Source organism: Lepidochelys olivacea (assembly GCF_965140295.1).
Source record: "Lepidochelys olivacea isolate rLepOli2 genome assembly, chromosome: 1".
Lineage (NCBI taxonomy): Eukaryota > Metazoa > Chordata > Testudines > Cheloniidae > Lepidochelys > Lepidochelys olivacea.
In genome coordinates, this window is record NC_140411.1 from 208,436,401 (window position 1) to 208,464,088 (window position 27,688).

A 27,688-nucleotide genomic window follows, 5' to 3' on the forward strand; every position below is an offset into this window, starting at 1 on the left:
AGCCCACCCCTTTTGGCACCCTCCTCCCTTGCCTGCAGCCTAGCGGGGAGCAGTGGTTGATCTGCTTCCCCTTTCCCTTCCTCTCTCTCGTTTTTCCCCCTCCCTCCCTGCTCATTATGGCGAGGGACAAGGCGGGTGGGGCCCCTCCGGCAGACCTCGCCGCCCCCCCCCAAGCCTCTACCTCTGCCACCGCAGCTGAACCACCTGCTACTGCCCCTGTTGGGGCACCGGCAGCAGGGGACACTGGATGACCTCCTGATAAAGCCCCTCCTGTCCCGTTACCACCTGAAGCCCCTGTGAGCCCCGAGTTGCCTGTCGCTTCAGGTGCCGGTGGGGAGAACCCCGGGTTGGTGGAAGGCGATCTCCCCTCCATTTATGAGGAGCTCGAGGCCCTGGGTCAGACCCCGGTCACCCAGGGGGAAGACAACCCTCTGCCAGCGGGCCTCGATCTGGGCAACCTCATTCCAGCCCCCCTTTCTCCATGCTCCCTCCCCCTAACCGTTGCTTCCGCTCCCGCCTCTGAGGAGCCCCTGGACTCTTCCACCAACTTGGCTGAAGATGGCACCCCGCTGACGGCCGCCGAGCCTGTTGAGGTGATGGCCAGTACCACGCAGCAGAGACCCAAGCCACCAGGGCCCTACTGAAGATAGTCCACCTCCTGATGCTGTGGTTGCCAAACCCACCCTGGAGCCTGTGCCCGGCATTGCTGAGAACCCACTCCGCGAACCCCTGAGCCTGATCGGGAGGTGCCACGGGCCTGTTGCTTGGCTTCTGGAGCCCAGAATCGTGCCTCTGCCCCTGCTCCTGTCCCTGACCCCGGCCCTGCCCCTTGTGCCGACCCTGTCCCTATTCCTTCCACCTCCCGCGATGTTATTGCCACCCCCTGGGGCTGTCTCCTTCCCTTTCCCAGCAGATGACCCCCAGGGAGCGGCTTTTGTGTTTCCCTGTCCCGACCCACTAAGAGCTGCTATCTTCCCTCTGCCACCCTCTACTGAGCCAGGGTTCAAGGCGGGCTGCGTGGCATCAGCCCATCGGGCGCTACGTCGGGGGTCCGCCCCTTGCCTGCCCGTCTCAGTGGCCACAGGACTGTGCCAGGGGCCCCGCCAGAGGATGGTCCGGAGCCAGTAACCCCACCTCCCCATGTGCTGCGACAGGAGCTGCGGGAGTTTCTTGAAGACGTCCGTGGCTCCCACAACAAGGTACAGTTTGCTTTTCAGCGATGGGGGGAGTTTCAGCAAATCCTCCGGGCCACGAGGGCCCTTATGGGGGAGGGTAAAAGGACCGGGAAGCAGGCCACCACTGCCTACCAGCGGGTCCGTGGTTTCCGTGACTCCTTACTCACCTATGGGGTGGGTCATGGTTTGCTGCATGGCCCAATGGGGGCCGTGAGCATCCCTGCTGGCGAGGATCTCCCCCAGCCCTCCTCATGGCACCCATCACTATCGCAACATTGAACACCCGGGGCTGTAGGATGGATCTCTGCAGATCCCAGGTGCTCTTCTTCCTTCAGGAGGGGGGGTATTCTGTGGTTTTCCTGCAGGAGACCCACACGGATCTGGCCGCCAAAGACAGCTGGCGGCTGGAATGGGGGCACAGGGTGTACTTTAGCCATCTCACAGTTCATACGGCTGGAGTGGCGACCCTGTTCTCCCCTGACCTACGGCCCGAGGAGCTGGGGGTCACCGAGAACTGCAGATGGAGGAGCAGGATGTGTGATATCCATGTGCCCTGCCAAACTCTCTGCAGCCCAACAACAGAAAAAGGCTTAGTTTAGGTCTGACCCTGGGCTCCATGACCTACCTGTTCCTGTCATTGAACTGCTCTGGTTCCTGCCCAGTGGTGGCGTGATTAGGGATGTAAAATAGTAAATGGTTAACCAGTAAGCTTTAGTCTTACCGGTTAACCCATCTTCACCGTTAACCCCAGCTGCACCGGCCAGCAGCCAGCCAGCAGGAGCAGCCCCAGCCATGCCGGCTAGCCGGAGTAACCCCAGCCCCAGGAGTTGGGCCGGTTTGTTTACCTGTCGCATCTGCAGGTTCGGCTGATCGCAGCTCCCACTGGCTGCGGTTTGCCGCTCCAGGCCAATGGGGGCTGCAGGAAGCAGCGCAGGCAGAGGGATGTGCTGGCCGCCCTTCCCGCAACCCCCATTGGCCTGGGACGGTGAACCGTGGCCAGTGAGAGCTGCGATCAGCCAAACCTGTGGATGTGGCAGGTAAACACACTGGCCCGGCCCACCAGGGGCTTTCCCTGGCGGGCCATGTGCCAACAGTTGCCAATTACTGGTTTAAACGGTTAACTTTTTTACACAATATTTATGTCCCTAGGCGTGATCTCCCAAGACTCCTGGTCCTGGTTCCTCAGAGGTTGCTGGGTTCACTGATTTTGTCTGGTTTTAGGTTGTTTCCTGCAACAGATTGAGTAACAGAAAGTTTTATCAAAAAGAAAAGGAGTACTTGTGGCACCTTAGAGACTAACAAATTTATTTGAGCATAAGCTTTCGTAAGCTACAGCTTATTTCATCGGATGCATTCATGAAAGCTTATGCTCAAATAAATTTATTAGTCTCTAAGGTGCCACAAGTACTCCTTTTCTTTTTACGAATACAGACTAACATGGCTGCTACTCTGAAACCTGTCAAAGTTTTACATATATATTCCCACTTATCTTTGATTTGGGTCTGGACCTAATGTCTATCATGTGTTAAATCACTGAGCTGTTTTGTTAATAAATCCCATCTGTTTTATGACTTACAGTGAGTAGTGTAATCCTTGGTGTGACCTTAGGTGATAGATACTAATTCAGGGTAAACGAGCCTGTCGGGGAGGGGGATCCTTAAGAAAGATATCTCCTGTCACAAGTTTTCTGGTAACAGTTTATGGTGACCGTAGCTGGACCCTTGACAGTCGTCCCTTGAATTGTACTGATTTTTATGTTATTTATGTCTTCTTATAATCAGCTTGGTTAAAGGTTTATTTAAGGTCTATAGACCTTGAGAGTGGAAGCACTGGCAGCTGGTCAGTGGCTTTCTTGTGTGGGACCCAAACTAACTGAAGGAGCAGACCAAGTTGCTGACAGGCACTGCTTGTTACAGCAGGTATTAGATTGGGGTGTGCTGCTTGAGCTTTGAGTAGCTGTGTGTGGCAGGCCAGCATAATTTGCTGAGCGCTGCTGAGCTCTGACTTTAAGAAGTCACCGCGGTGACCATTGCAGTTGAGTGCCATGCAAGCAGTTGTGTCTGTGTGAGTCAGACATTTACTGTTTAAAAATCAGCAGCCAAAACTTTGGCATACATGGATGGAATAAGGAAACAAATCAAAATTCTCTGGAATACAGTGTCAATTTATTTGGAAAATGTAAAAATCCTTGGAAAGAAGATTTATTTGTGGGTGAGAATGGGCTTTTGATAAGTTATGTGAAAAGTGGGAAAGCTTTGTTACTTTCAAACCAACTCCAAATAAGAAACTAAAGAAAAGAGCCTTAATCTATGTTTTGGTAATGGTGGCAAGGGAACTAAATGAACACATTAAAAATAAAGAAAAACTAATATCTCAAGTTAAACAGCAGGTGGTAAAAAGGGGAGCTGAAATTGAAAAGTTAACGATTCAAAATAGTACTTTGTCAGCTCAAGTGCTTAACCAATCAAAGCACATTAACCAATTAAAACAACAAGTACAAGAATTAAATGCATGCTTTGTGAAAAAGGATAAAGAAAATTTTGTATTGCCAGAAAGGTAGAGCAATCACAGGCTGCTATAAGGGAGTTGGTTAAAGAGGTTAGAAGCACACAAGAGGGTATCTGGAATCACTCCTCTTGTAATAGTAAAATCAACAGCTTGAGGGATAAATTAAGAAAAAGCACAAGGAGTCATAGCTGCCCTAAATATGGATCCTTTAAAAGGATATATATCTGAAGACTGATTCAGGAAAGGAGGAGTTTGATGGTGACTTAAAGTAATGGGAAGGAAGCAAAAGTAGCAAGGACTCAACCCTCTGCTCCACAAGACTTAGAGGAGCCGGAAAGTTCTAATGAAATGGAGGAGGGGAAAAGATACTCCCTGATAGCACCTATCACTACAAGCATGATAAATTATGGTCCCAATTGGCCAGTTGAGACCTGATACGTGACAAAGCCATATGGCCCGATCAAGCAAGGGCAATGGAAAGACACTAGGTCCGCTTAATAAAGAAACTGCTCTGGACTGGTTATCAAAGATCAGTAGTATGGCTGCCATCAGTAAAGAAGATACAGCTGCCTTATTAAGGGAATGCATGAATGGTGAGGAGTTTAGTGCCTTACCCAGGGAAATCCAGTTGGCAAACATTAGAGACATTACAGAAATTTATGAAGCTGTGTTTAGGTTCTACTTCCCACATAAAAAATATCATAGGGAAGTTTTAGTCAGACAGACAAAAAGTGGGTGAAAGACCTGAAAGGTTTTTAAGCAGAAAATGATCCTGTATTGGCTAGCAGGAATGTCACCTATTGTTAATGGAATAGCAACCTGCGAGACACCAGAATTTAAGGAGGCCCATTCAGGGGCTCATACCTACATTGAGAGTAACGCTGGGTCCAGTCAATCCAAGAATGGTGACCATCAGAGAACTAGAAGATAAAATAAGGGAGGCTTCCAAGCTTCAGTGACAAGCTTTTCCCAGTTACTGGCAAAAGAAGAAGATAGCTGTTGTGAAGTACACAAGTAGTAGAGCCAGTGAGCAAAAGGGGAAGAAGTACAATTTAGATGGCAAGAATTCTGCACCAAAGGAGAAGAATGTCTCCAGCCATGCTGATCCAGTCAGAAACCAGGAATATCATCATAATTCTGCTGACCATGAAAGGATTTAGAGCAGTGCTGGGGAAGCGATTATTAAAGTATGAGTAAAAGGATTTGATCGACCGACTTCCAGTCGAGTTATTTTGAAGATTGGCAACATATGAAGGGAATAATTTGTCAGCTGCAACTGCACCCAAGCACCTAGAAATGCAGGAGTAGAAGGAAAGTTTATTGTGATGGGGCCCATCTCTTCCACCTTCCCCCATGTGGTGCCTATTGACAGCAATGTATGGAAAAGACCAGTGGTGGATGCCACCTTACAGGAAGAGTTTGGTAAATTTAGACAGACAGTGCTCATTGATACAGGTGCCACATTGTCTCTTATTTGCACTAAAGCAGTCCCAAAGATCAAAGAGTTTCAAGTGCAAGAAGTAAAATTTTAGAAGGATATAATGGAAAAGAAAGTCCTGTTCCCTTCTTAAGACCTATTGTGTGCAAGACTGGAAAAACTAGCCACTGAAGCTATATTTGGTATTCAGGCTCTTGATGGACATGGTATCATTAGTACTGACATTCTAAAGAATCATAATCTGATAGTGGATTTACCGAATAGGGCACTGACTCAGGATACAGCTAGTGAAGGAGGTTTTCTTGTTCCAACATCACACAGGCTTGCAGTAGTGAAAGCTCCAGAAAAGCTTGAAATGCCCTATTGGGAAGAAGCCGTTACACAAATAGCAGAACAAGAATGGACTTGGGGCAAAAACCAGAGAGATGCATTCTATCAGTTAAAGCAGGTACTTACAAAGGCTCCAGTGTTGGCCTACCTTCAGCCCAACATACCCTTCCAGCTTCAACTAGCTACAACTGAGAAAGGGCTAAGCGCAGTCTTATTGCAGAACAATGGAGTAGGATTAAAACCAGTCGCTTTTGGATCCAAGGTGCTTAGTGAGATAGAAAAACTTGATTCACCTTGTGAAAAAGAGGTGCTGGCACTAACGTGGGCACTTAGACACTGGGAATATTTGACAGGCATGTCTCCTGTTGTGCTAAGGACCGTCCATACACCGATTAAATACGTGTTATCAGGCCAGATTAACGAGGGCCCCGTGTCAAATCCTAGATTGGCCAGTTGGACTTTAAGCCTCTTGAATACAGATGGATAATGAATTATAAAGTAAATGAAGAAGAAATGAAGAGTGAAATCATTAGAATGAGGAAGTGATTACTGTAAAACTTGCAAAGAATAAGACTGTCTTATATCACATGATGATGGAGGAGAAACACTAATTCCATCAATATATTTTTTGCAGCCTAATAGTCCAAGAATGTACGGGAGAACATAAAGGTGAAATAGAGTGATTCAGTGAAGAAAGAAATGCAGGGAGTGGAAGTAAGACCACAATAGTGAGGAAAACGCTTTAGAAACGTTAGTGGAAAAGAACTGAAGAAATATCATTCACCAGTTACATATTACTGGGACATCAGCAAAATTTTTCTTTACAGGAAGACCATGGTGTATAATACTAACATCTGGGTACCAATTGTCGTTATATATTATGCAGCACCTGAGAATCCTTAGGCACCTGAAAAACAAATAAACCCTGTCTGACAAGCGCTGAATGTAGACATGAATTTGTCGAATTTGTCATTCATGAAGTCTGGTGTCTATCCTGACACACAGGTCCATAAAGGCATCCAACCTGGTGGGAGGGTCTATCCGTGCCAGCTCCTCTTTTAATTTGTTGCAGAGACCAAAACTGGTGGAGGAATGTGACATCATTCCAGGTGGTATCTGCAACCAAGCATCTAAACTAGGTGACATAGGAAGGGTTTGCCAAAGCTTACCGAAAGTGGTCTCCGTCATGTGAACTTTATGTGGGTCACCAGAAATAGCAGGGAACACTTGCAGGAAAGAAGCCCAGCTTGTCAAAACTGGGTGGTCCAAATCTGGAATGGGAGAGGCCTATATTATGGCCTTGGCAGTAAGGAAGCTAAGTACCAGCCTCACCTTGACCTGTTCTGTGGCGTATTCCTGGGGACTGGAGCACAAAGAGGAGTCTGCATTGGGTAATAAACTCTCAAAATTTGCTGCGGGAAGGGATGTAAAATGTTAACTGGTAAGCATTAGCCTTATCCGTTAACCCCCTGAGTGCCAGCCGGAGCAGACCCGGCTGTGCCCGGCCAGCCGGAGTGACCCCAGCCCCGGCCGCCCCCAACCAACCCCAGCCCAGGGCCAGCAGCTGCGGCCTCGGCCCCAGCTCCACCGGGCTGGCCAGCTGACCCCAGCCCCAGCCACCCCATGCCAGTTAACTCCAACCCCAGCCCCAGCTGCACTGCGCCAGCCAACCCCAGCCCCGCTAGGCTGACCGGAGCAACCCCAACTCCAGCCCCCGCCCCGCCAGGCCAACTCCAGCCCCGGACGCCCCACACTGGAGCAATGCCAAACCCAGGGGTGACTGGAGCGACCCCAGTCCTGGCTGGCTGACCCCAGGCGCCCCGCGCTAGCCAACTCTGCCCCAGCCCTGCCAGAGTGAGCCCAGCCCCAGCCGGCCGGCCGACCCCAGCCCCGGATGCCCCACGCTGGCCAGCCAGAGCGATGCCAGCCCCGGGCCAACTGACTCCAGCCCCAGCTGGTCAACCCCAGCTCTGGCCACGCTGGGCCAGCTGGAGTGACCCCAGTCCCTCTCCCTTTAATTGGTTAACCAGTTAAACGATATAATTTTAATTGTTTAAATGGTTAACTTTTAAAACAGTATTTACATCCCTAGCTGCGGGTGGCATCATAGCTATCTGGTAATGGAACTGTAGGGCTGGTCCCAAGCTGGAGTTGTAATGAACGGACAAATAGGTACTCACAGCTGCTCCAAGTTCTGCAACTTGTTCCTGCAGTTTTCCATTTGCAGATGCTGTACTTGATCCCAAAGCCTCTGGTTTCCAGCCTAGAGGACTGCAATCTGCTCTTGCAGATTCACAGGCCCCTAGAACATTGGACATCCAGCAATATCCATACTTGGCCCAGGGGTTCAGCAATGAGTCCCAGAAGAGACTAAGAGGATCTGAGCAAACTCTCAGAGCCTATAATGTGGAGTCTGACCTAATGATTGGAGCCCAGAGTAGAGTCAGGGTCATGGTCAGAAGTCATGCCAAGGGACACAGATGGAGTTAGAAGCCATGCCAAGGGTCAAACCAGAGTCAGAGATGTGCCATGGATCAAGAAGCCAGTGTTAATAACTGGAAGGAAGGCAAGGGAGTAAGAACAAGGTGAAGTAACAGGAACAAGGAGCAGGGACCATGCAAGCAGGCTGGAACTCGGTCTCAGGGGTCTGGTCAGCAGCAGACCTAGCAACAATTGCTCAGACAAGGGGAGTGGCCTGGACAGGAAGATTTATGCTAAGATGTGTCCAATCAGCAGTCTGCTGCTAGTGAGCTGATCCTGCTGAGTCAGCAGTTGTAGCCCCTGTTTGTGGGTCTATGTCTATTCTTGTAACAGGGTGGTGCAGATGATAAGGCTCTTGCTCAGCAACCCTAGGTTTAAGACCTGACAGTAACTGGCTATTCTTTGATTAGACCTTCACTGTAACTGTGATATGAGTGTTCCTAAGACTGGTTATTGGTAGCACTAGTCAGATAGCGGGCATTACGACTTTTAGGGCTACCCAGTGATAAAATGTGATGGGTGCAGTACAAGGATCTGAAATAAACACACACTTTACCAGTTTTTGGAAAACTCTTGTTTCTACATAAAAAACAAAAGTTTAGATTAGACACCATCATAAGTATCAAAATTTCATTTTGGACAAAATACTCTGAAAGAAAAATTATGGATGCAAAGCAAGATAATGTAAAATAAAATTGTGATAAAGACATTAATATAAAATTCTAAAATAAAATCTGGACATCCTTCCCCCAAACATCACTTAAATAAATCACATAATCACACAAGTAAATAAGTAGGTTAAATCCTCAAGTATAACTTTTCAACTCCACTGATTTCATGCTCTTATTGAGTCAGCCAGCTGCTTTTATTATACAAAAAAATATGGAAGGTTCTGTTGAAAATCATATGAAATACTGAACAGATTCTTAGTCAGTTCTAAGCTCTTGAGTACCCTGACAGACTTTAGGAGGTGGCATGAGTCATTTTTAACAGCTATCTCATTTGCTTTTGAGCTCAACAGACTCCTTATTGTGCCTTGTGCATAAAGTTTGGTTTGCTATATCATGCTTCTGAAATCAAGAGGCCATTCTTGAGTTCAGAGTAAGCTTCTAGGACTCAGTCATTTCAAGAAAACACTATTGGGTCTTGGTAACTATTGTAGATCCATTAGTGGTGGAAATGGTGGAAGCTGTAATTTCCCTTGTACAGTCAATCAGTTTCTCTGTTGGTTGTGTTGGTCTTTCACACAACACACAATGAAAGAAAAACATTTTAACATATAAGAAAATCTTATTGTAAAACTACAAAAATGAGCAAGGGACATCAGGGCAGGTGTAGTACATGAAATTAATTTAATCTTTCTTGAAAACTGACTAGCTTTCAAGTAGGTTGTGTCCCTTTCACTTCAACTCTTTGTCATTAATCTGTTCAGAAAATTACAGCTAATGCTTGGGTGGAGCTGGGGGGAGCTAAGACCACAGAAATAGGCAAACTGGAGGGGCCAGGTCATTCAGTGCCCTGTCACCAACAGTGACCAGGACTAGCTGCTTCAGAGGAAGGCTGAAGAACCCCTGAAGTAGCCAGCTCTGTAGCTGCCCTGAACAGGAGGGGTGATGCTTTCCCAGTTGTCCCTCATCAGAGGCTGGCCTTTGCCAGCAGGTCCCCATCAGAACTCCAAGGCTACATAGCCACGGGAACTAGGGGTGTGGGAGGTGCTGCAGCACCTCCGGCCTGCGCCCGGGATCCCATTTGCCAGCCGACACCCCACCGCGCCCGGGGTCCTGGCTGCCTGCTCCATGCCTGTCCCCAGCTGTGCCCCCAGCCTCTGCCCTCTTGCCCCTGTTGGTGTCCACCCCTCCCGGAGCCATGGCACTGCTCCCGGCCCCAGCTCTTGGAGAGGGGGTGTGTACAGGAGTGAGAGGGTGCAAGGTCAAAAGTTTGGGGGCCACTGCTTTACAGTTTGGTTAGCTGGTTTTCAGCACCCCTACTATACAAAGTGTTCCAGCACCACTGCAGGGCTCTGGGTTTTGTTTCTCTCCTTTATACTTCAGCTTTTGTTACCTGGAGCCCCGCAGCCCGGTTACACTCTGGCCCAAGGAGCAGGCTCGGCAGCAACGGCAGACACTTCAGATGGGCCCCGCTCCCTTCCCGCTGGAGGGGACAATGGGGCTGGGCGGAGCATGCGGTGTGCGGCTCCTCTTGTGGCTGCAGGCAAACCCAGCTGGGTCCCTGTGGGCAGGGGCTGGTACGGGCGTGCTTTCAGGAGGATGCACAGGTGATGGGTGGGGGGCGCTTACACACATGCTCAAGCATTTGCACACGTTGCCCCTCTGCCCAGTGCCCCTCCCGGCTGGGCGCCCCCAGTGCCACCTGCTCATCAGTCACCAGTCGCAGCACTGGGCCATTTGCCCTTCCAGTCTCCCTATTGGTTGGCAGCACCAGTGTCCAGTCTCGGCCGTGCTCCAATCACAAGCCCTTAGGATGGGCAACTGGCCTCCATTGGCTTTTCCAACTGACAGTAAGACTTTTCTCACCTGTCCCTGCCCAACCAGGCACCAGCTGATGGTGTGTTTCTGTCTATTGGACAGTTCTCCGAGATCGAGGCAATTGTCCACCTCGCTAATTGCATATAATCACTGGCTTTCCTCAGACAGCCAGTGGAGTGGACATGGGCTAATGGTGAAGACCTGTGACTTGGCAAATCTGCTGTCAATCAGTGATACGTGCTCCGCCCCCTAAGAGCAGGGCATGCGCGCACGCGGGGGTATGGGTGTGTCCATTTGTGCATGCGCCCATGAGCGCTGGTGGGGTCGGGCTGGGTGGTTTCAGAACCTTGGAGAGTGTCTGAGAGCATGCAGGAGCAATGGCGGTGGAGCTGGAGCTGTGGGTCTGGGACAGCGGCTGCCCCCAACACTACTTTGTTTATCTGTTTAGCTTCTGAAAGAGGGACATTGTGAACCCTGCTCAGTGGCTGGGTTAGGGCTACCTCAGCTACCTGACATTATCGGGCATGGTTGCCCCGGCTACGCTTGCATCACTGGGCACAGTTGTTCGGGCTACCCCGGCACCACCAGGCATGATCACCCTGGCACCGCCAGGCACAGCTGTCCCGGCTATCCTGGAACTGTAGGGAAAATTTCATATTTTAACATCTGCCCCTGCAATCGCCATCTTCGATCACCATAGTTGTTGTTTGGGATCCATGTTTGTTCCCCTTCTCCTTCACCAGTTTGGTGCCCTTTTTCAACTTTGGCGCTCTTTTGAGTAAAAAGGCGGGAAATACTAAAGCAACGTGACCGGCTAGTCTGCCTGGCAACGGGAGACGATAAATGTCCATCTCCCCCATCACCTAGGGCTGCCTGTCAGCAAGGCAGTCAGTGGACAACTGCACTTAGGGCTGCTGAGGCCACAATACCTCTGACTGCAGGGTTGGGGTTACTTGCCTGCACGCTGGATAGCAGTCCATCAGCCGTCCTCGGTCTCTGGATCTTACACACATGCAGGATGCAGCAGGGGAAGAAGACCCATGGGAGAAAGACTGGAATCCCTGGTCAGAGCCCTGTCTTCGCAAAGGAGACGTGTTGGGGAAAGATCAGCTTACCTGTCTTCGAGCCCTGTCTTTGAGTTCCTGTCTTCACCTGTCACCTGTGTCCAGTGCTCTGGTCCTGACATGTCCGTGAGTGTCGGTCGCATCCTGTTATCAAGACATGGTACAGTGTCATCTTTGTAACCTTTGTAGCCTGTCCTTGTAAATAGCTTGGGGCCTGGGCTTTAAGCCCTGTATCTTGTTTAACAGCCGAGTGGTTCTGTATTTTGGTCCTTTTGGACTTGGGGGTCCTAGTTAAATACATGTCTGTTGTTAATTTACTTTGTTTAATAAACTGTTAAACTGTTTTGCACCTTACCCCATTGTAAATCTTTGTTTTGGGTTTAAACAACTTGATGATAGACACGGGATGCGGGGGGAAAAGCCTAATTGCATCCTGGCCAGGTGAACAGCACCACCAGGTTCCAGCTACCCCAGCATTGCCAGGAAGGGCTGCCCCAGGACTGTGAGGGATAGTTGCTCATTTACCCCTGGACTGTGTTGTGGTGACAGAGAGCCAGTGAATTGTCTCAGGCCTGTGGATGATCAATTGGTTACCATAGGATTGGGCAGAGAAAAATTTTTGCTTACCCCAGGACTGTGGGGCATGGTCAGTCAGTTAATCCAGGACCAGGATTATAGTCCATTATTCTAGGTCTCAGAGGAACACTTGGTTGGTTATCTTGGGACTAACAGGTTATGTTACCACAAGGACATAAAAACGGCCATACTGGTCAGACCAAAGGTCCATCCAGCCCAGGATCCTGACTACCGACAGTGGCCAATGCCAGGTGCCCCAGAGGGAGTGAAGCTAACAGGTAATGATCTAGTGATCTCTCTCCTGCCATCCATCTCCACCCTCTGACAAACGGAGGCTAGGGACACCATTACTTACCCATCCTGACTAATAGCCATTAATGGATTTAACCTCCATGAATTTATCCAGTTCTCTTTTAAACCCTGTTATGGTCCTAGCCCTCATAACCTCCTCAGGCAAGGAGTTCCACAGGTTGACTGTGCGCTGAGTGAAGAAGAAATTCCTTTTATTTGTTTTAAACCTGCTACCCATCAAGGGATCAAGGGACAACTGGCTAGTTGTTTTGGGACCAAAAAGCAGTCAGATACCCAAGGACTGCTGGGGACCTTTCGTTGGTTACACCAGGACCATGAGATTCATAGGCCTGGGAACTAGGAGTGCAGGGGGTGCTGCAGCACCCCAAGGTGGCCCTGCACCCAGGCCTCCCCTCCCCAGCCTGGGGCGCAGGTCACAGCTGCCGGCCCTGCTGCCTGGCTGCTGGCCCCATGCCTGGAGCTCTGGGCCTGGGACTCTGCTCTTGGGACACTGGCCCTGTGCCTGTGGCCCTGGACCCCCGCTCCTGGGGTCCCTGCTACTGGCCCCACACACGGGGTCCTGTCTGTAGGCCAGGGGCTCTGCTCCTGGCCCTGTCCCTGCCCCCAGCCTTTGCCCCCTTAGCCCTGTCTGGGTCCCTCCCCTCCTGGAGACACGACACTGCTCCCGGCCACACCTGGGGCAGGTGGGGGGAGGATGCAGACAGCGGTAAGTGGGCTGGCTTTCGGCATCCCCACGATTAAAAGGGTTCCAGCGCCACTGACGGGAGATGGTTGGTTACCAAAGGATTAACAGACAGGCTTTTATCCTCGACTGGTGAGGTGTTGTTTGGTTGCCTTACAACTGTGCGTGGTGTTTCAGATACACCAGGACTGTGAGGGAGGGTTCAGTTATGTGACAACGGGGAGGGGTAGTTTAATTCCCTGAGGCCTGTGCAGGGGTAGTTCAGTACTCAGGCAAGTGAAAAGCTACCAGCCCAGTGAGGAAAGGTCAGTGACCCTCAGGAGGGTGAGGGAAAAGGGCGAGAGGAGAGCAGCAAGAGCTGTCGCTGCTGGGACGGACAGCCAGCAGGCAAGAGCAGCAGAAGGAGACGGCAGGGAGAGAATCCAGGCTTCAGAAGCACCAGAACCCCAACAGACAATTGCAGCAGAAGCTGCCACCCGGCCCTGCACCAACCGGAAAGCGCGACACCCCCTACAGCAGTTCTCGTGCTCCGAGCAGGTCTGGTTTATAGTCCCGGGTGGCGCGGGGCCGGCAGGCTCCCTACGCGGCTGCCCGGAAGCGGGGACACCTGCAGCGCTTCGGCTGGGGAACGGCGCGCGGGGTGCGGAGGCGGGGGAGCGCGGGCTCTGGGAGGGAGGTGGGGCGCGGGGCGCCGGATCCGGGGGGGGGGGGGCGCGCTCACCTCGCTCGGCTCCCGGCGAGCGCCGACCAGTCCCTGCGCCGCCGGAGGCGCGGCTCTGCGCGCGCTGCCCCCCCCCCCCGCCCGCTGCCTCCGCAGCCCCCATTGGCCGGGAAGCGCGGCCAATGGGAGCTGCGGGGGCGGCGCCTGCGGAGGGGGCAGCGCGCGCAGAGCCGCTTAGCCGCGCCTCCGGCGCCTAGGGGCCGCGGCGCAGGGACTGGTCGCCGCTTGCGGGGAGCCGAGCGAGGTGAGCGCCCCCCCGGATCCGGCGCCCCGCGCCCCAACTCCCGCGCACCCCTCAGTTACCGGTCTTTGCCCCTTGCCGGCGGCCCCCCCCCCGTCCGCCCAACATGCCGCGGGGGGGAAGCGGTTCCCGGTCCCGTTTACTGAAGGCGGTTTGGGGATTTTAACGCTGGTTTGTTATTTTAATAAACTGCCTAAAAGCGAAGAATTAAAGGCAAGGCTGAGGCAAAATAGGCAGAAAAAATAGATTCAGCTCCTTTTGGATGCAGGTTTAAATCTGGATTGGTGGTCGCTCATTCGTTTTGAAACAAAATAAGTGTGAAACGTGGACTCTGTGAGAGAATCAGGTGCTGGGCTTGACGTTATTTCTTTTTTGAATCTCAATTCAAATTTTGCTGCTTGTGGAGTTTTTAAAGGGCCTTTTCAGGGCAGCTTTTCCATCTGACAAAATGAGGTGCATATATTTTTCAGTCAGTTATACATAATATTGGCATCCTGTTTAGCACAAGGGACTAACGCACTGCCTGAGCCAGCAGAACATCGGACCGGTTTCTTTTTTTGTTTTGTTTTTGCTACATGTAACTGATTGCGTTAAAGCACACTGGTTTCCCCCCCTCCCCCACATCCTTTTAAAGATTTTTCCAAAATGAAGAAATTTAATTTCCGCAAAGTTTTGGATGGTTTAACTGCCTCATCTCCTGGTGGCAGTAGCGGTGGTGGCAGTAGCAGTGGTGGTGGAATTGGCGCTGGAAGTGGATCCATGCATCCAGGAGGGACGGCAGGTGCTGCAGGGACACCCAGAGATGAGATCCAGGAAATCCTGTCTTCGGATTATTTCCAGATTTGTAAGGTAAGGATTGCAGTGGCTCTTTCTATTCATTTACTATTAGAATTAAAAGAAAGAATAAAAGAAAAAAGCATCTTTTAGGGGGCCTGGGTGATGTGATGCCAGCATACCTTTCACTTGACAACTGCAGTGTTTGTGGTAGCTAACCCTGGAGTGATGGGATGGAAATCACATTTAGGCTTATTCTTCCCTGTGCACAGTTGTAGTAGTCAATAAATTCAAAAGGCTCCTAATGTCAGCATCAAGAGCCCAATCCTGAGCTCAGGCTCAGTTTCCAAATTGATAACACTACGGTAAGGAATTCAGGCAAAGCTAGTAAGAATAAAATGTGCAAGTAAGCTCTTTTTTAGAAATTCATAGTATACAAGGGGTTTTTTTTAATAAAATATGTTGTAGGTAATATTTCAGGAAAAGGCATTAAACAAAGATAAAATCCACTGTAGTTAATGTTACACATAATGTTTTCATTTCTCATTTGTGATGCATTGAAAAGGGATCAATTATTTTCCTTTAATATTCGCAGTGAAGACTGTTAACTATGGCAGCATTATAATAATAGAACAGTATCAAGATAGGAAAGCCCCAAATTTGATTGGTCTTTGTTTTTCTTAGGTGTTGACCTGATTCTTCAATGAGAGTTTTGTCTGAGTAAGAAGTGTAGGGTCATCCCTGTGTTTGTCTTTTTCAGGTTTATTTTTCATAACGAAAGCTTCAGCACTATTCTTAAATAAAATAAAATCAGTACTAGCTTCTCAGCAATTATAACCAACACTACAACAACAAATTATAATTAAAAAAAAATAAGAAATGAAATTTTGAGCCCAATCCCATTGTCCTTAACTTTGACATGAATTCTGTTGACTTTCACTGGGAGTTTTTCCAAAGAAAGGACTACAGAGTCCGGTCCCTTAATGTTGAACTTTCAAGGATATCTTGTAAATAGTGAGGAGGAAAAATGATTTTTGAAAAAAATTGTAAGAAAAAAATTGCTAGTATGTTTTAAAAGCTGTATTAATCTTCCCAAAATAAACCTCATCCTTCAAGGTTTTTGAAATTCCAATTTGGTCAACTTGATGTACAAAACTTCATCAGAGGATGAACCATTTATTTTTATTTGTTGTTATTATTTTGCTTAATACCTTTGAAAAATAAAATAATTTGATTAACATGGGGCATGTAAAGAAAAATAAATGAAGTTTACCTGTTTAAGATACTTCTTTATTAGTCAGCATAAAAGGCTATGGTTTGAAATTTGGGAAATGATCAAATCATATTGTAATCTAATTGCTTTTGGTTCTTTGGAAAAAAAGAAGAAATTTAAGATATTTAACCATGAAAAGCGATTACTATGAATTTATAGTGCACGTATCAACATAAATATTTAAAACTAAGGGCCCACTTCTGCTGTCATTGAAATCAAACAACTAACACAGTTTGGGGCATTATGGTTCTAATTCTGTTCCCAATTAAAGTCAAGATCAAAACTCACATTGACATCAGTAGGAACAGGACCAGAGGGAAAATTACTTCAATGAGTTTTGGATTAGGCTTTGTGTAAATAATAATGGGAATTTTGCCATTCATTACCTTATGTGAAAACAGGATCAGGCCCTTTGGGCCAAATTCCTCAGTAGTCTAAATGTGTGCAACTCAGTTGTCTTTAATGGAATTATACCTGTTTACACCAGGGTTCAATTTGGCTCCTTTTGTGTATGCATACAAAAAAAACAGTAATATGTCAAACTTCAAATATTTTAATCAGAGCCCTGCCTCCCCTTTTTAACACTACAGAAATAAAAAGGAAATACAAATAATCAAAAATATATTATAATATCATTGTCGAATCTGACTTAAATTCACAAAGTCAAGGGAATTCTGAGTTAAGGCTAAAACTCAGCATATTGAACTCCATGATGAAGTCATCTTACAGCACCTGTGATTTGTATTTGTCTCAAAATAGTATCATGTGATTATTACATGTCATATGTTGTAATACGTAGTCAAAATAGGGTGCATTAAGAACAGTGTCAGTTCATTTTCAGCCTTAATTCTGAATTTACTTGTTACTTTAAAATATTTCTGTGGTGTTACTTTCAGATGAACCTATCTACATACATGAGTACATTAGTAACCTGTCATTTTTGGAAGATTTTGGCAGGCAATAATTGCTTCTCTTTTTAAAATCAGCAGACTTTTTATTTTTAAAAAAATATTATTAAGCTGAGTGTTAATATCAGTACAAGAAAGCTTCAGGCAGCAGCAGCACTTGCTTATAAAAGCATGGTACTGCAGAGGCCACCCTGATAGTATACAAAATATTTACTTCCTTTGATCAAAACACATAGATGCAATAAAAGCAAACTTGCCAAAATATTCCATAAATATGTGCTGATAAAAAATACACTGCCCTAAAGATTATCCTTAGATCGGAATTATTCTGCTGTATGGCCTTTTGGTAATCTTATATGTTTGAGTAAATCAACAGAAGACCTATAAGCCCCAATCCTGCATTTTGTAGCACGTGAATGGACTGCTGTGCTCATGCAGGCCCTCACTGAAGTCAGTGGGGCTCCACATGGGCACAGCACCCACTCGCATTCTATAAGGTGCAGGATCAGAGTAATAATTTGTACCATAAACCAATGCAAAAGAAATGTTGCAAAAGCAAAAATAAAGAAAGAATCATAGAATCTAAAACTTGCCTTTCTTTCAAGTTACTCCTATACAGACTTTTGAGATTTCTGTTGAATATTATTCAACTGGAATAGGTAAGTTTTTTAGCTGCATGTCTGAGGTCCTGATCCTAAAGCCCTTGCTCACTCAAAACTCCCATTAAAGCAAATGGCAAATTTTGATTTTTATGGGCTGCAGGCTAAGGACAGATAGAGCAACAGTTTAGCTAATCTTTTAAAACAGTTTTATTTTTATTTCCTTTGCTGTGTCTTCATTTAGGTGTAGAACATAAAAGCTGACTCATACTTCAGAATTATAGGGCCTGATCTTGCATTTCTCACTTAGACACATCTCCCATTTGAAGTAAATGGGAGTTTTTCTTAAATTAAAACTGCAGGATCTAGATCACAGTTAAGACACTGGTTTTATTATTAACAGATTTGAGGGCTTTTTCCTCTCTGTGTATTTCAAAGGTGCTTATCACTGGGGTGCCTATCAGGTATATTGGTAAATTAGATGTAAGCAGAAAGCTAATAGATAGGAACTGAATATTTTATTTTATTTGGATGTGTTCACAATTGCCTTTTGATATTTATTTTCAAAAGTAGGAGACTACATTAATGATTTTAAGAATATAAATACACTAGGTTTGAAATATTGTGAGTTAAATTACTATTGCTTTTCCTAACAAGCACGATAAATTTACATGAAGGTAATATTGTAATAATGAATCAGTGGCAACCTCTTTTACAGTTTTAATATAATGACATGAAATTCTGACACTCTTATAGTTGTCAGCTACTGTGAAATCAGCAAACTGAGATACAGATCACATAGTTTACATGGCTGCCCTTGGGAGGTGGGTATTCATGTGCATATCAAAAAGATATTGATTATAGCTGGATCAACTAAATCAAAAATTTTAATGTAGTAGCTGTGACAGATATTGCAACCGCATGCAGTATCTGTGAGGATCATTTTGTGTTCAGTGTATGAATGGTTTATATAACACTGTGGGCCAGGGATTGTATGTAATTCCAAGGGGGAAGGATTACTACAGCTCTGCAAGGAACTAAAAGCAGTAGCGGGGGATTAAGATGAATCATTTAGGTTATAAACACTCCAGAGAGGTACCACCCACTGAAGAGGCTTCAGTATACTAGTTCAGACTGGGTTTTTGTTTTTTTTTTAAATCAACAGACAAAGAACAGGCTTTTGGTGTGAAACGGCTGGGCTTAAGATGACTTGGTGCCTTCTTTCTGATCCAGCAAATGGACAGGACCTTCTGTCCAAGAGCTCCAACCCTTGAAAAAAGGTTGGGAAAACTGGTTTCAGAGTAACAGCCGTGTTAGTCTGTATTCGCAAAAAGAAAAGGAGTACTTGTGGCACCTTAGAGACTAACCAATTTATTTGAGCATAAGCTTTTGTGAGCTACAGCTCATTTCATCGGATGCATACTGTGGAAAGTAAAGAAGATCTTTTTATACACACACAGCATGAAAAAATGGGTGTTTACCACTACAAAAGGTTTTCTCTCCCCCCACCCCACTCTCCTGCTGGTAATAGCTTATCTAAAATGATCACTCTCCTTACAATGTGTATGATAATCAAGTTGGGCCATTTCCAGCACAAATCCAGGTTATCATACACATTGTAAGGAGAGTGATCATTTTAGATAAGCTATTACCAGCAGAAGAGTGGGGTGGGGGGAGAGAAAATCTTTTGTAGTGGTAAACACCCATTTTTTCATGGTTTGTGTGTATAAAAAGATCTTCTGTACTTTCCACAGTATGCATCCGATGAAGTGAGCTGTAGCTCACGAAAGCTTATGCTCAAATAAATTGGTTAGTCTCTAAGGTGCCACAAGTACTCCTTTTCTTGTTGGGAAGACTGTGGCTTACTAGAGCCCCATAAGACTGATGGGTGACCTCTGGTAAACTTTTAGCATAAAGTATAGGAACTTTTATTGTTTTTGACATGTTTTGTAATGTTATGTTTTTACCTTGAGAATAAAGGTGCTTGCTTAGAAGGAGCTGTGTGGTAACTGGTAACTGCTGGTAATACACAATTAATAGCTTTGGGAGAGAAAGCAATGCACAGGTGCTGGCCTTCAGGGAGAATGGCTTTCTGGAGGTATCACAGTGTAACTCAGGGAGCTGTGTACCCTTAAAACCCCAGTCAGAAAGGAGAGAGATGTAGATCTTCAGCCAAGAGAGGTGATGGCTGGGAGCTGGAAGCCTTAAGTGGGTGCCCTTGAGGGACCACAGAGAGGGAATGCAGGTGAAGTTATCCTGAAACTGTGACAGTAGCCTCATGCCGAAAACTGGGCCTGATCCAGGTGAAGTTAGTAGTAAACAGGGGTGTCATTTACTATGAGGTGGGGGAGGAGCAGCTGCCTCCCCAGTCCTTGGTGCTCCACCCCACTGACTTTTCATAGGTCTGTATGCATGCTGACACAACTTTGCCCACCCTTTACCCACAGAATTTTTCTGAAATGACACCCCTCATAGTAAAGCTTAAATTGATGTTAGTGACAGAGAATTAGCCTCATTCTTTGGAATAAGCGTCGTAGTCTCTTACATTTTGCCATCATGTTAAATAGGTGCTTTCCTAACAGAAATTCACAGGTGAGTCCAAGCCACAGTCCACAATATGTAAGAACCTGCTGGACTAGAACCAGGGAGCACAGGGGTTCTGCACCACTGATGGTTCTGCATCTTCACTGGAAGCTTAGGCTGGGTTTCCGCTGGAGGACCTTGTGAAGCTGGGCACTGCAGGAAGTGCTGCCCAGAAGGGCCTGAGTGGCAGCCCTTTGCAGCACCACTGATTGGCTCATGCTGATATATAAACCCGGAAGCCACTATGGGGAGCTGATTGAGCAATGATGCAGATTTCTTCCAAACCAGACCCTGTCTTGCTGTGGATCCTAGATTCTGGCTTCTGACCCTGGTTTGTTATTGACTCTGCTATATGCCTGCTGTCTGTAACCTGGTGCCTGACTCTGACTTCCTGGTATCCAGACCCGGCTCAACCCTGACTCTGCTACTTGTTTCCTGATTGCAGCTGGGTAATTGACCAAGGCACACAGGCTGCTCATGGCCTGGTCCAGACATCATCTGAACTGGCCCTTGCAGTGCTGCTGCCTGAATTGCTTTGATGGGGATTGCTGGAAATTCTGGAGGATCCCGAACTAATGCAGGCTGCTCTTCCTGCTGCGCCCCCGAATATACCCTACAGATCAGATAAAGGTGGGGCTAGTAGTTAGCATGCTCATTGGCGAAGTGCTTGAATGGGCTTCCTCCTGTTGGAGCAGAACAGCCCAGTGCTTTCCGACTGGGACTCCTGCCTGCAAGCCTTCTCAACCATCTTTGATGAGCTACATCGTGTCCGCTTCACAGAGGCTGCCCTCTGGAAGCTTTGTTGGGCAAAGGCCAGCCATCTCCTGTGCTGCTTTTTTCTGTTGATTTGTGGTTGATGTCATATGGAATGGAGGAGTCCAACTATACCAGTTCTGGTGGGGAATCAGTTAGGATGTGAAAAATTAGCTAGCCCATGTTGAAAATGTCACATTCCTAGAGGCTTTTATTAATCTTGCCTTGGGCTTTGACTCTTGGCTGCATGTTCGGAAAGAAACCCCGTGTCCACCTTGTACACCAAAGCCTGTAGAACTGAGTCCTGAACCTATGTAGGTCACCCTGGGTCACCGATGCCTGGTCCCAAAGGAGAAAAAATGTTAGCTGCAGCATGCTAGGACATGCCCTTGCCTCTTGTTCCACTTGAAAGAGCTGGGGAAATGGAGCAGCCCAAGCTTGCTGGGGTGGAGTATAGCCTGGGCATCACTAGAGCTCCATGCTCTGGAACCACTCCCCAACCTTCAAATAGAACCCTGTCTGGAACCATAGGCTTCCCCACGTTTCCAGTTGCTACTGCGGTTGCAGGCTATGGGCAGGCACAGCAGATCCTCTGCAACTAATGATAATAGACTACAGGACTGCTGCCAACTTTGTAGGTGCAAAGGCAGTCCAAACCATTGCTAAACCCACTCTAGAGCTGGTGGAGATGGTTGCTGGGTCCCTCCTATCATCAGGACTGATGATCCGAGAGACTGTCCCCTTAGAGACTATAGTAATAGGGCACCAGAAAATAATATGCTTTGATATGGTCTGCTCTCCAGTCTTCCCAATAGTTTTTGGTATTCCTTGGTTGGAGCAGCATGACCTGTGTATCTCCTGGTGGCGGAGAAGCATTAGCTTCTCCTCCAAATATAGCCAGAAAGCTTGCCTTGAACAAATCAACCAACCCCCAGGTGACCCGCAACCAGGGCCCCAGGAGTGAATAAGACCTTCAGAAGCGAGACCCCAAATGGCGGGGGCTAACCAGAAGCAATGATTCCAGACCAGAACCTCGACCTCCCCGACAAATACTGAGATACCTGAATGTATCTGAAAAGAAAAACATGGATTCACAACCCTCACACAGGTACTACAATTATCTAATAGACCTACAAACAAGGGCAAAGGTGCCACATGGAAGGATATGCACTATGTTTGAGCCAGAGTTAGAGGCACTATGTGCATATATCCAAGAAAATCTTACAAAGGGCTTCTTTCAGAGATCCACCTCTCCAATGTGGCACTAGTCCTCTTTGTGTGAAAAAAGAGTGGGTCACTACACTTCTGCATAGACAATCATGCATTGAATCAGGTGACTATTTGTAACCAGTACCCCCACCACTCATCCCAGAATTTTTGGGCTGCCTGAGGTCTGCCAGGTTCTTCACTAAACTAGATCTTCAGGGGGCATATAATCTAGTGTGCATAAGACCTAAGGATGAGTGGAAAACCATTTTTCTTACCCGATATGGGCACTTTGAATACTTAGTAATGCCATTTGGTTTAACCAGTGCCTTTGCAACATGTCAACATTTTGTAAATGATGTGTTCAAGGGCATCCTGGGCCATATGTGATAATCTACCTTGATGATATACTGGTGTTTTCTGAGAACCCTGAGCAGCACTGCCACAATGTCTGGTCTGTCCTGGAGAAACTATGGAAGCATGGTTTGTATGCCCAACTAGAGAAGTGCACCTTTGACCAGGCCACCCTTGATTGTTAGGTTACATCATCTCCTCAGAGTATATTCAGATGGATCCACAGAAGATGGAAGCCATCTACAACTGGACGGCATCCATGTGCTCCCACACCACATAGTTTCAGACTGAGCCCACAGTTTACCTCTCACTTCTGACACAGAGCGTACAGGTTACTGGATGTCTGCATATTCACCTTCTCCACATACGAGGTTAAACCCTTCTCCGCATACCGCACCCAAAAAAAAAAAAAAGGCAAACCAAAAAGGTGAACCAGGTACTGGAACAGTGTTTTGTAAATTATCACCAAGATAAACTGATTCACACTCCTCCGAAATGCAGAGTTTTCATATACCAATGCTGACCATGCTGGTACACGTTAGAGCCCCTTCTTCTCTAATTACGGTTTCCACCCCTGAATTATGGTTGCCAACAGTCTAATCTCACAAACCCAAAGACCCTTGCCCTGCCACCTGCCCCACCCCCTTCTCCGAGGCCATGCCCCAGTCAGTCAATCCCTTCTCCCTCACTTTCGCTTGCTCTTCTCCACCTTCACTCACTTTCACTGTGCTGGGGTCAAGGGGTTCAGAGTGTTGGGGAGGGCTCAGGGTGCAGGCTCTGGGAGGGAGTTTGAGTGCAGGAGGAGGCTCAGGGCTGGGGTAGGCATGTGGGAGGGAGTGCAGGCTCTGGGAGGAAGTTTGGGTGCAGGAGAGGGTCAGGACTGGGGCAGGGGGTTGGGATGCAGGAGGGGGTGCAGGCTCTGGCCGGGTGGTGCTTACCTTGGGTGGCTCCCAGAAGCAGCAAGCATGTCCAGCTCCTAGGCTCAGGGGCAGCCAGTCAGCCATGCGTGCTGCCCCTGCCTGTAGGCGCCACCCCTGCAGCTCCCATTGGCAGCGGTTCCCGGCCAGTGGGAGCTGTGGAGTCGGCGCTTGGGGCAGAGGCAGCGCACAGAGACCCCCCTAGTCCCCCCAAGGGCTGAAGTGACGTACCGGCCACTTCCAGGAGCGGCGTGGAGCCAGGGCAGGCAAGGAGCCTGCCTTAGCCCTGCTGCGCTGACAGAGTTTTAATGCCTAACATCTCCCGGTTTGGCTTCAGTAGCCTCCGGGAGATAGAGCCTGATTTCGGGAGACTCCTGACAAAACTGGGAGGGTTGGCAACCCTAACCCCTGTTTTCACCTGGCACTACCAGCTGCCATCGACTGGGTCCAAAAATCCATCTTATTCAGGGGAACTCAGGAACCGCCTAGCAGAGGCGAAGAAGGCTTACAAGAGGCATGCAGACCACCTGCAACAGGAAGTTCTGGCATTCACAGTACGCCAGAAGGTGTGGCTCACTGCCAGGCATCTCCAGACCAGTCAACTCTCCTGGAAATAGGACCACTGGTTCCTGGAACCCTTCCAGATATGCCAGCAGATCAACCTCGTTACCTTTAAACTATAGCTTCCCCAATCTCTCAAAATACACCCAATTTTTTCATATTTCCCTTTTGAAACCCTATACTGAGAACTCCTTCCCTGATTGAACCATACCACGGCTTCCATCGTTGAAATCCAGGGTCACAAGGAGTACAAAGTGCACGCCATCCTTGATTCCTGATGGATGCCTGTACTATCTGGTGGACTAAGAAGACCATGGCTCTGAGAAGCACACTGAGGAGCCTGCTTCCCATGTCCGTGCCACTCACCTGGTGGGGAATTCCACAGAACTCACCTGAATAAGCCTGGACCAGCAGCATCCCTACTGGACTAGAACCTACAACGATAGTGGTGCTGGGCTGCTGATGCTTCCACATCACCATTGGAAACTTAGGCTGCGTTTCCACTGGAAGACCCTGTAAAGCTAGGCATTGCAGGAAATACTGCCCAGAAGGGCCTGAGTGGCCGCCCCTCTCAGCCTACTGATTAGCTTATGCAAGTATATAAATACTTATGCAAGTGTTATGGGAAGCTGTCTGAGCAATGATGCAGACTATATGTTTGCTTCAACTCTTGACCTTGTCTTGCTGTAGACTCTAGACTCCAGCTTCTGACCTTGGTTGTCCCTGAGTCTGCTATTTGCCTGCTGTCTGTAACTTGCTGTCTGACCCTGACTTCTTGGTAACCTGACCCAGTTCGACCCCGACTCTGCTATTTGCCTGCTGTCTGCAACGTGGTGCCTGACTCAGACCCTGCTACTTGTCTCCTGATTGGTAACTGACTGGTGCACACAGGCTGCCCACAGCCCGGCCCTGACACAGTACATAGAAATGACTAGTTAGCTGTGGGAATAAATCTCATGTTAAGATTCTGGAAGATCACATTTATGATGCTTCAAATCTCTTGAGTTCAGAAAGCCCATAAATAGGGAAATTAGGGCTTTTATTACCTTTGCAGGAGATTGGTTGCTTAGGCATGATGCAGTTGGAGAAGATTGAATGAGAATGAAGATGTACACTTATCAGACATAGTTGATATTGTTTATGCAAGAAAGTCTCCCATTGAGGAGAACATGCATAAGGAATATAGAATTGAGCATGCAGACAATTATATGTTTAATCTAGACATACAGAAAATGTTGGAAATTCATATTTGGGTTAGGAACACAGACCTGTGATCTCTCTAGTCCAGTATCCTCTCTCTGGCCATTGTCAGCACCTGAAACCTCAGAGGAAGGTGCAAGAACCCTACAGCAGATAGATATGGAATACCTCCAGTGGAAGTCCCCTCCTAATCCCCAATAGTATGATATTATTTTAAACCTTGATACCTGAAGTTTTTATTCCTTCCAAAACTTTTTGTTTACATTAACTGATATAACTGGATATTCATTTTATCCATATAAACAGCCAGTTCCCTTGAATCATACTAAATTCATAGCGTTAATAGTGTAGGCACATAATGAGGCCAGATCATACATTCCCACAGAAAAAGTGATGGGGCAAGGAGACCTGCATGCAGTTCATTTTGCAGAATTTTCTAGGAGGCATCCCCTCAAGGGAGATTGGTTTGGGGGGCTTATGGATTGTACAAGGGTGATGCCTCCCAACCCCAGTTGATCTGAGGGTGAGATATCTACCCCCCCAAAAAGCATGCAGGCAGTAGCCATCCTGCAAGGACAACTTCCCCTATGCCCTATCCTGGTAGTCTCCATTCTGTCGTTTCAGCAGGGGCTGTGTTGTCATTGGCTGAATGACACTGTCCTGTAGTGACACTGTGTAATAACTATATGATTGTGATTAAGACATTTTAGTGTTTGTGATGCCAGATTAGATTAAGTTGATTTTTAAAGACACACTAGATTTGTTTGCCTCCTTTATGGGTTCCATTGCAGGGCAGAGATAAGGTTGATCAGTGTCCTTAACTGTGCGTTTACATACTGTAACATGTCTGGATTTCTTTCAAGTGTAAGCTTAACTCTTAATTTCCAGGGTTTATAATGTTTGGTTCTTGGACAACATCCCTGCAAAGTATTTAATCCTAAATTACTAATATGTACTCTCAGCCTTAACACCAATTTAATGTAGTTTTTGTCTGGGAATTTTTTTGTTCTTTTTAATTAAAAAAATTCATTTATGAACACTAAACAAGAAACTCAAAGAGAATGTTCCCATCTCTTCTAATGATTTGAAGATATGAAGTATCAACCTTAAATCATTTTAATTTTTATGGCCAAATTAAGCCATAAAAGGCTGTTTTCTGCCGTTCTGGAGCAGCACAAAGTATACTAGCTAGGTAAACTGGGTTTACAGTTGCTTTGTTGAGCAAGAGTGTACACTCAAGGTTATCCCTCCTTTTTGAAAGTCCCTTCTTTCCTTGCACACATATTCCGAATTTCCTCTCCCCCACTTTCTCCATGTCCCTTGTGTGCACAGACATACTCCAATTTCCCTCTTCCCCCTGAACCCCACGTTCTCCTTCATGTGTGTGTGCACGCACACAGAGTTTCCCCCCTCTGTCCTTCCCTCTCTTTTTCATTAGAAGTGGTGTAACATACAGCTTTAGAAAAGGAGAATTTAAGATTAAGTATAATTTTTTGCCATTATATGTCATAACTAAAATTTATCTGGTTTATAAGAACTTCCTGAGAGAGAAACACAAAAAATGGTCATCTCCTATTGTTGTAAGAGACTGAAGTCATAGGTTGATTCCCTCTTTCCAAAAGGCCCCCACCTCCTTTTGCTCCCAATGAAAGAGAGGCCAACCTGTCCTCATGAAGGTGGTGGCATCCAATGCTGTCAACCCCTGGAGAGGAACATAAAGGGTACAGAAGGGCAGCAGCCCTTGGCAGTGAGTGTTAGAGCCCAGACTGATGGACTCTAGTTTGTGCTACTGTGCTAAAAATAGCTGTGTAGATATTGCGGTTTGAGCTAGAGTCCAGGCTCTGAAGCCGACCTCCCTCCCTAAGTTTTAGAGCCCGAGCTCCAGCCCAAGCCACAGTATCTACACAGATATTTTTAGTGTGGTAGCATGAGCCCTGCGGGCCCAAGTCTGTCGACCCAGGCTCTGAGAGTCACTGCCCTGAGTTTTGTAGATGTATCCTCAGATCCACTGAGTACAGTAGGACTTGCTCTTCTCAAAATAGCCACCTGAGGGCATAATGGAACACGTCTGCCATTTTGAAAAAGTTTTTGTGTAGGATTCTGTGTAGTAGAATATTGTTCTTTAGCATTTGCTGAGGGAGAAACTTTCATGTGTGAACTTGTTTTACAGGAGCATTTTGCAATGATGGCGCAAGTCTGGGGTTAGTGTCCTCTTTCCCTCTCACCATGGGGTGCGAGGAACTGAAGTGCTACCCTGGTATTCACCTGTCTGTGGACACTGTTTGAGAACATTAAAGGAAACAGGAGAGAAGAGAGGCAGTTGCTACTAGAGACAGTGAAGGGGATGCAGCACAGAGGTCAACTTTCATGACTATCCTGACCCAATGGGGTTATTGGCATGTATGCAGTAAATGCATTCCATTGACTGAAAAGATTCTATTGTACCTGCTACTTTTATGACATCTGATGTGGGGAAAAAGGCATTGGAGTTATAAAAATATTTTACAAAACAATAATGCCTAGCAATAGTATAGTATTTTTCCTCA

The 27,688-nt window shown here is 47.2% G+C and overlaps 1 protein-coding gene across 4 annotated transcripts in view; it reads left to right on the forward strand.

The window, feature by feature from the left end:
- The first annotated feature begins 13,971 nt into the window (after nucleotides 1–13,971).
- Nucleotides 13,972–27,688, forward strand: part of STXBP5L (syntaxin binding protein 5L) — a 444,549-nt gene continuing 430,832 nt past the window's right edge. For all 4 annotated transcript variants that reach the window (XM_084624313.1, XM_084624314.1, XM_084624315.1 and 1 more), the window contains exon 1: nucleotides 13,972–14,863. In XM_084624313.1, coding sequence (XP_084480439.1) covers nucleotides 14,660–14,863 — 204 coding nt within the window. In that variant the 5' untranslated portion in view covers nucleotides 13,972–14,659. The remainder of the gene's footprint in view (nucleotides 14,864–27,688) is intronic.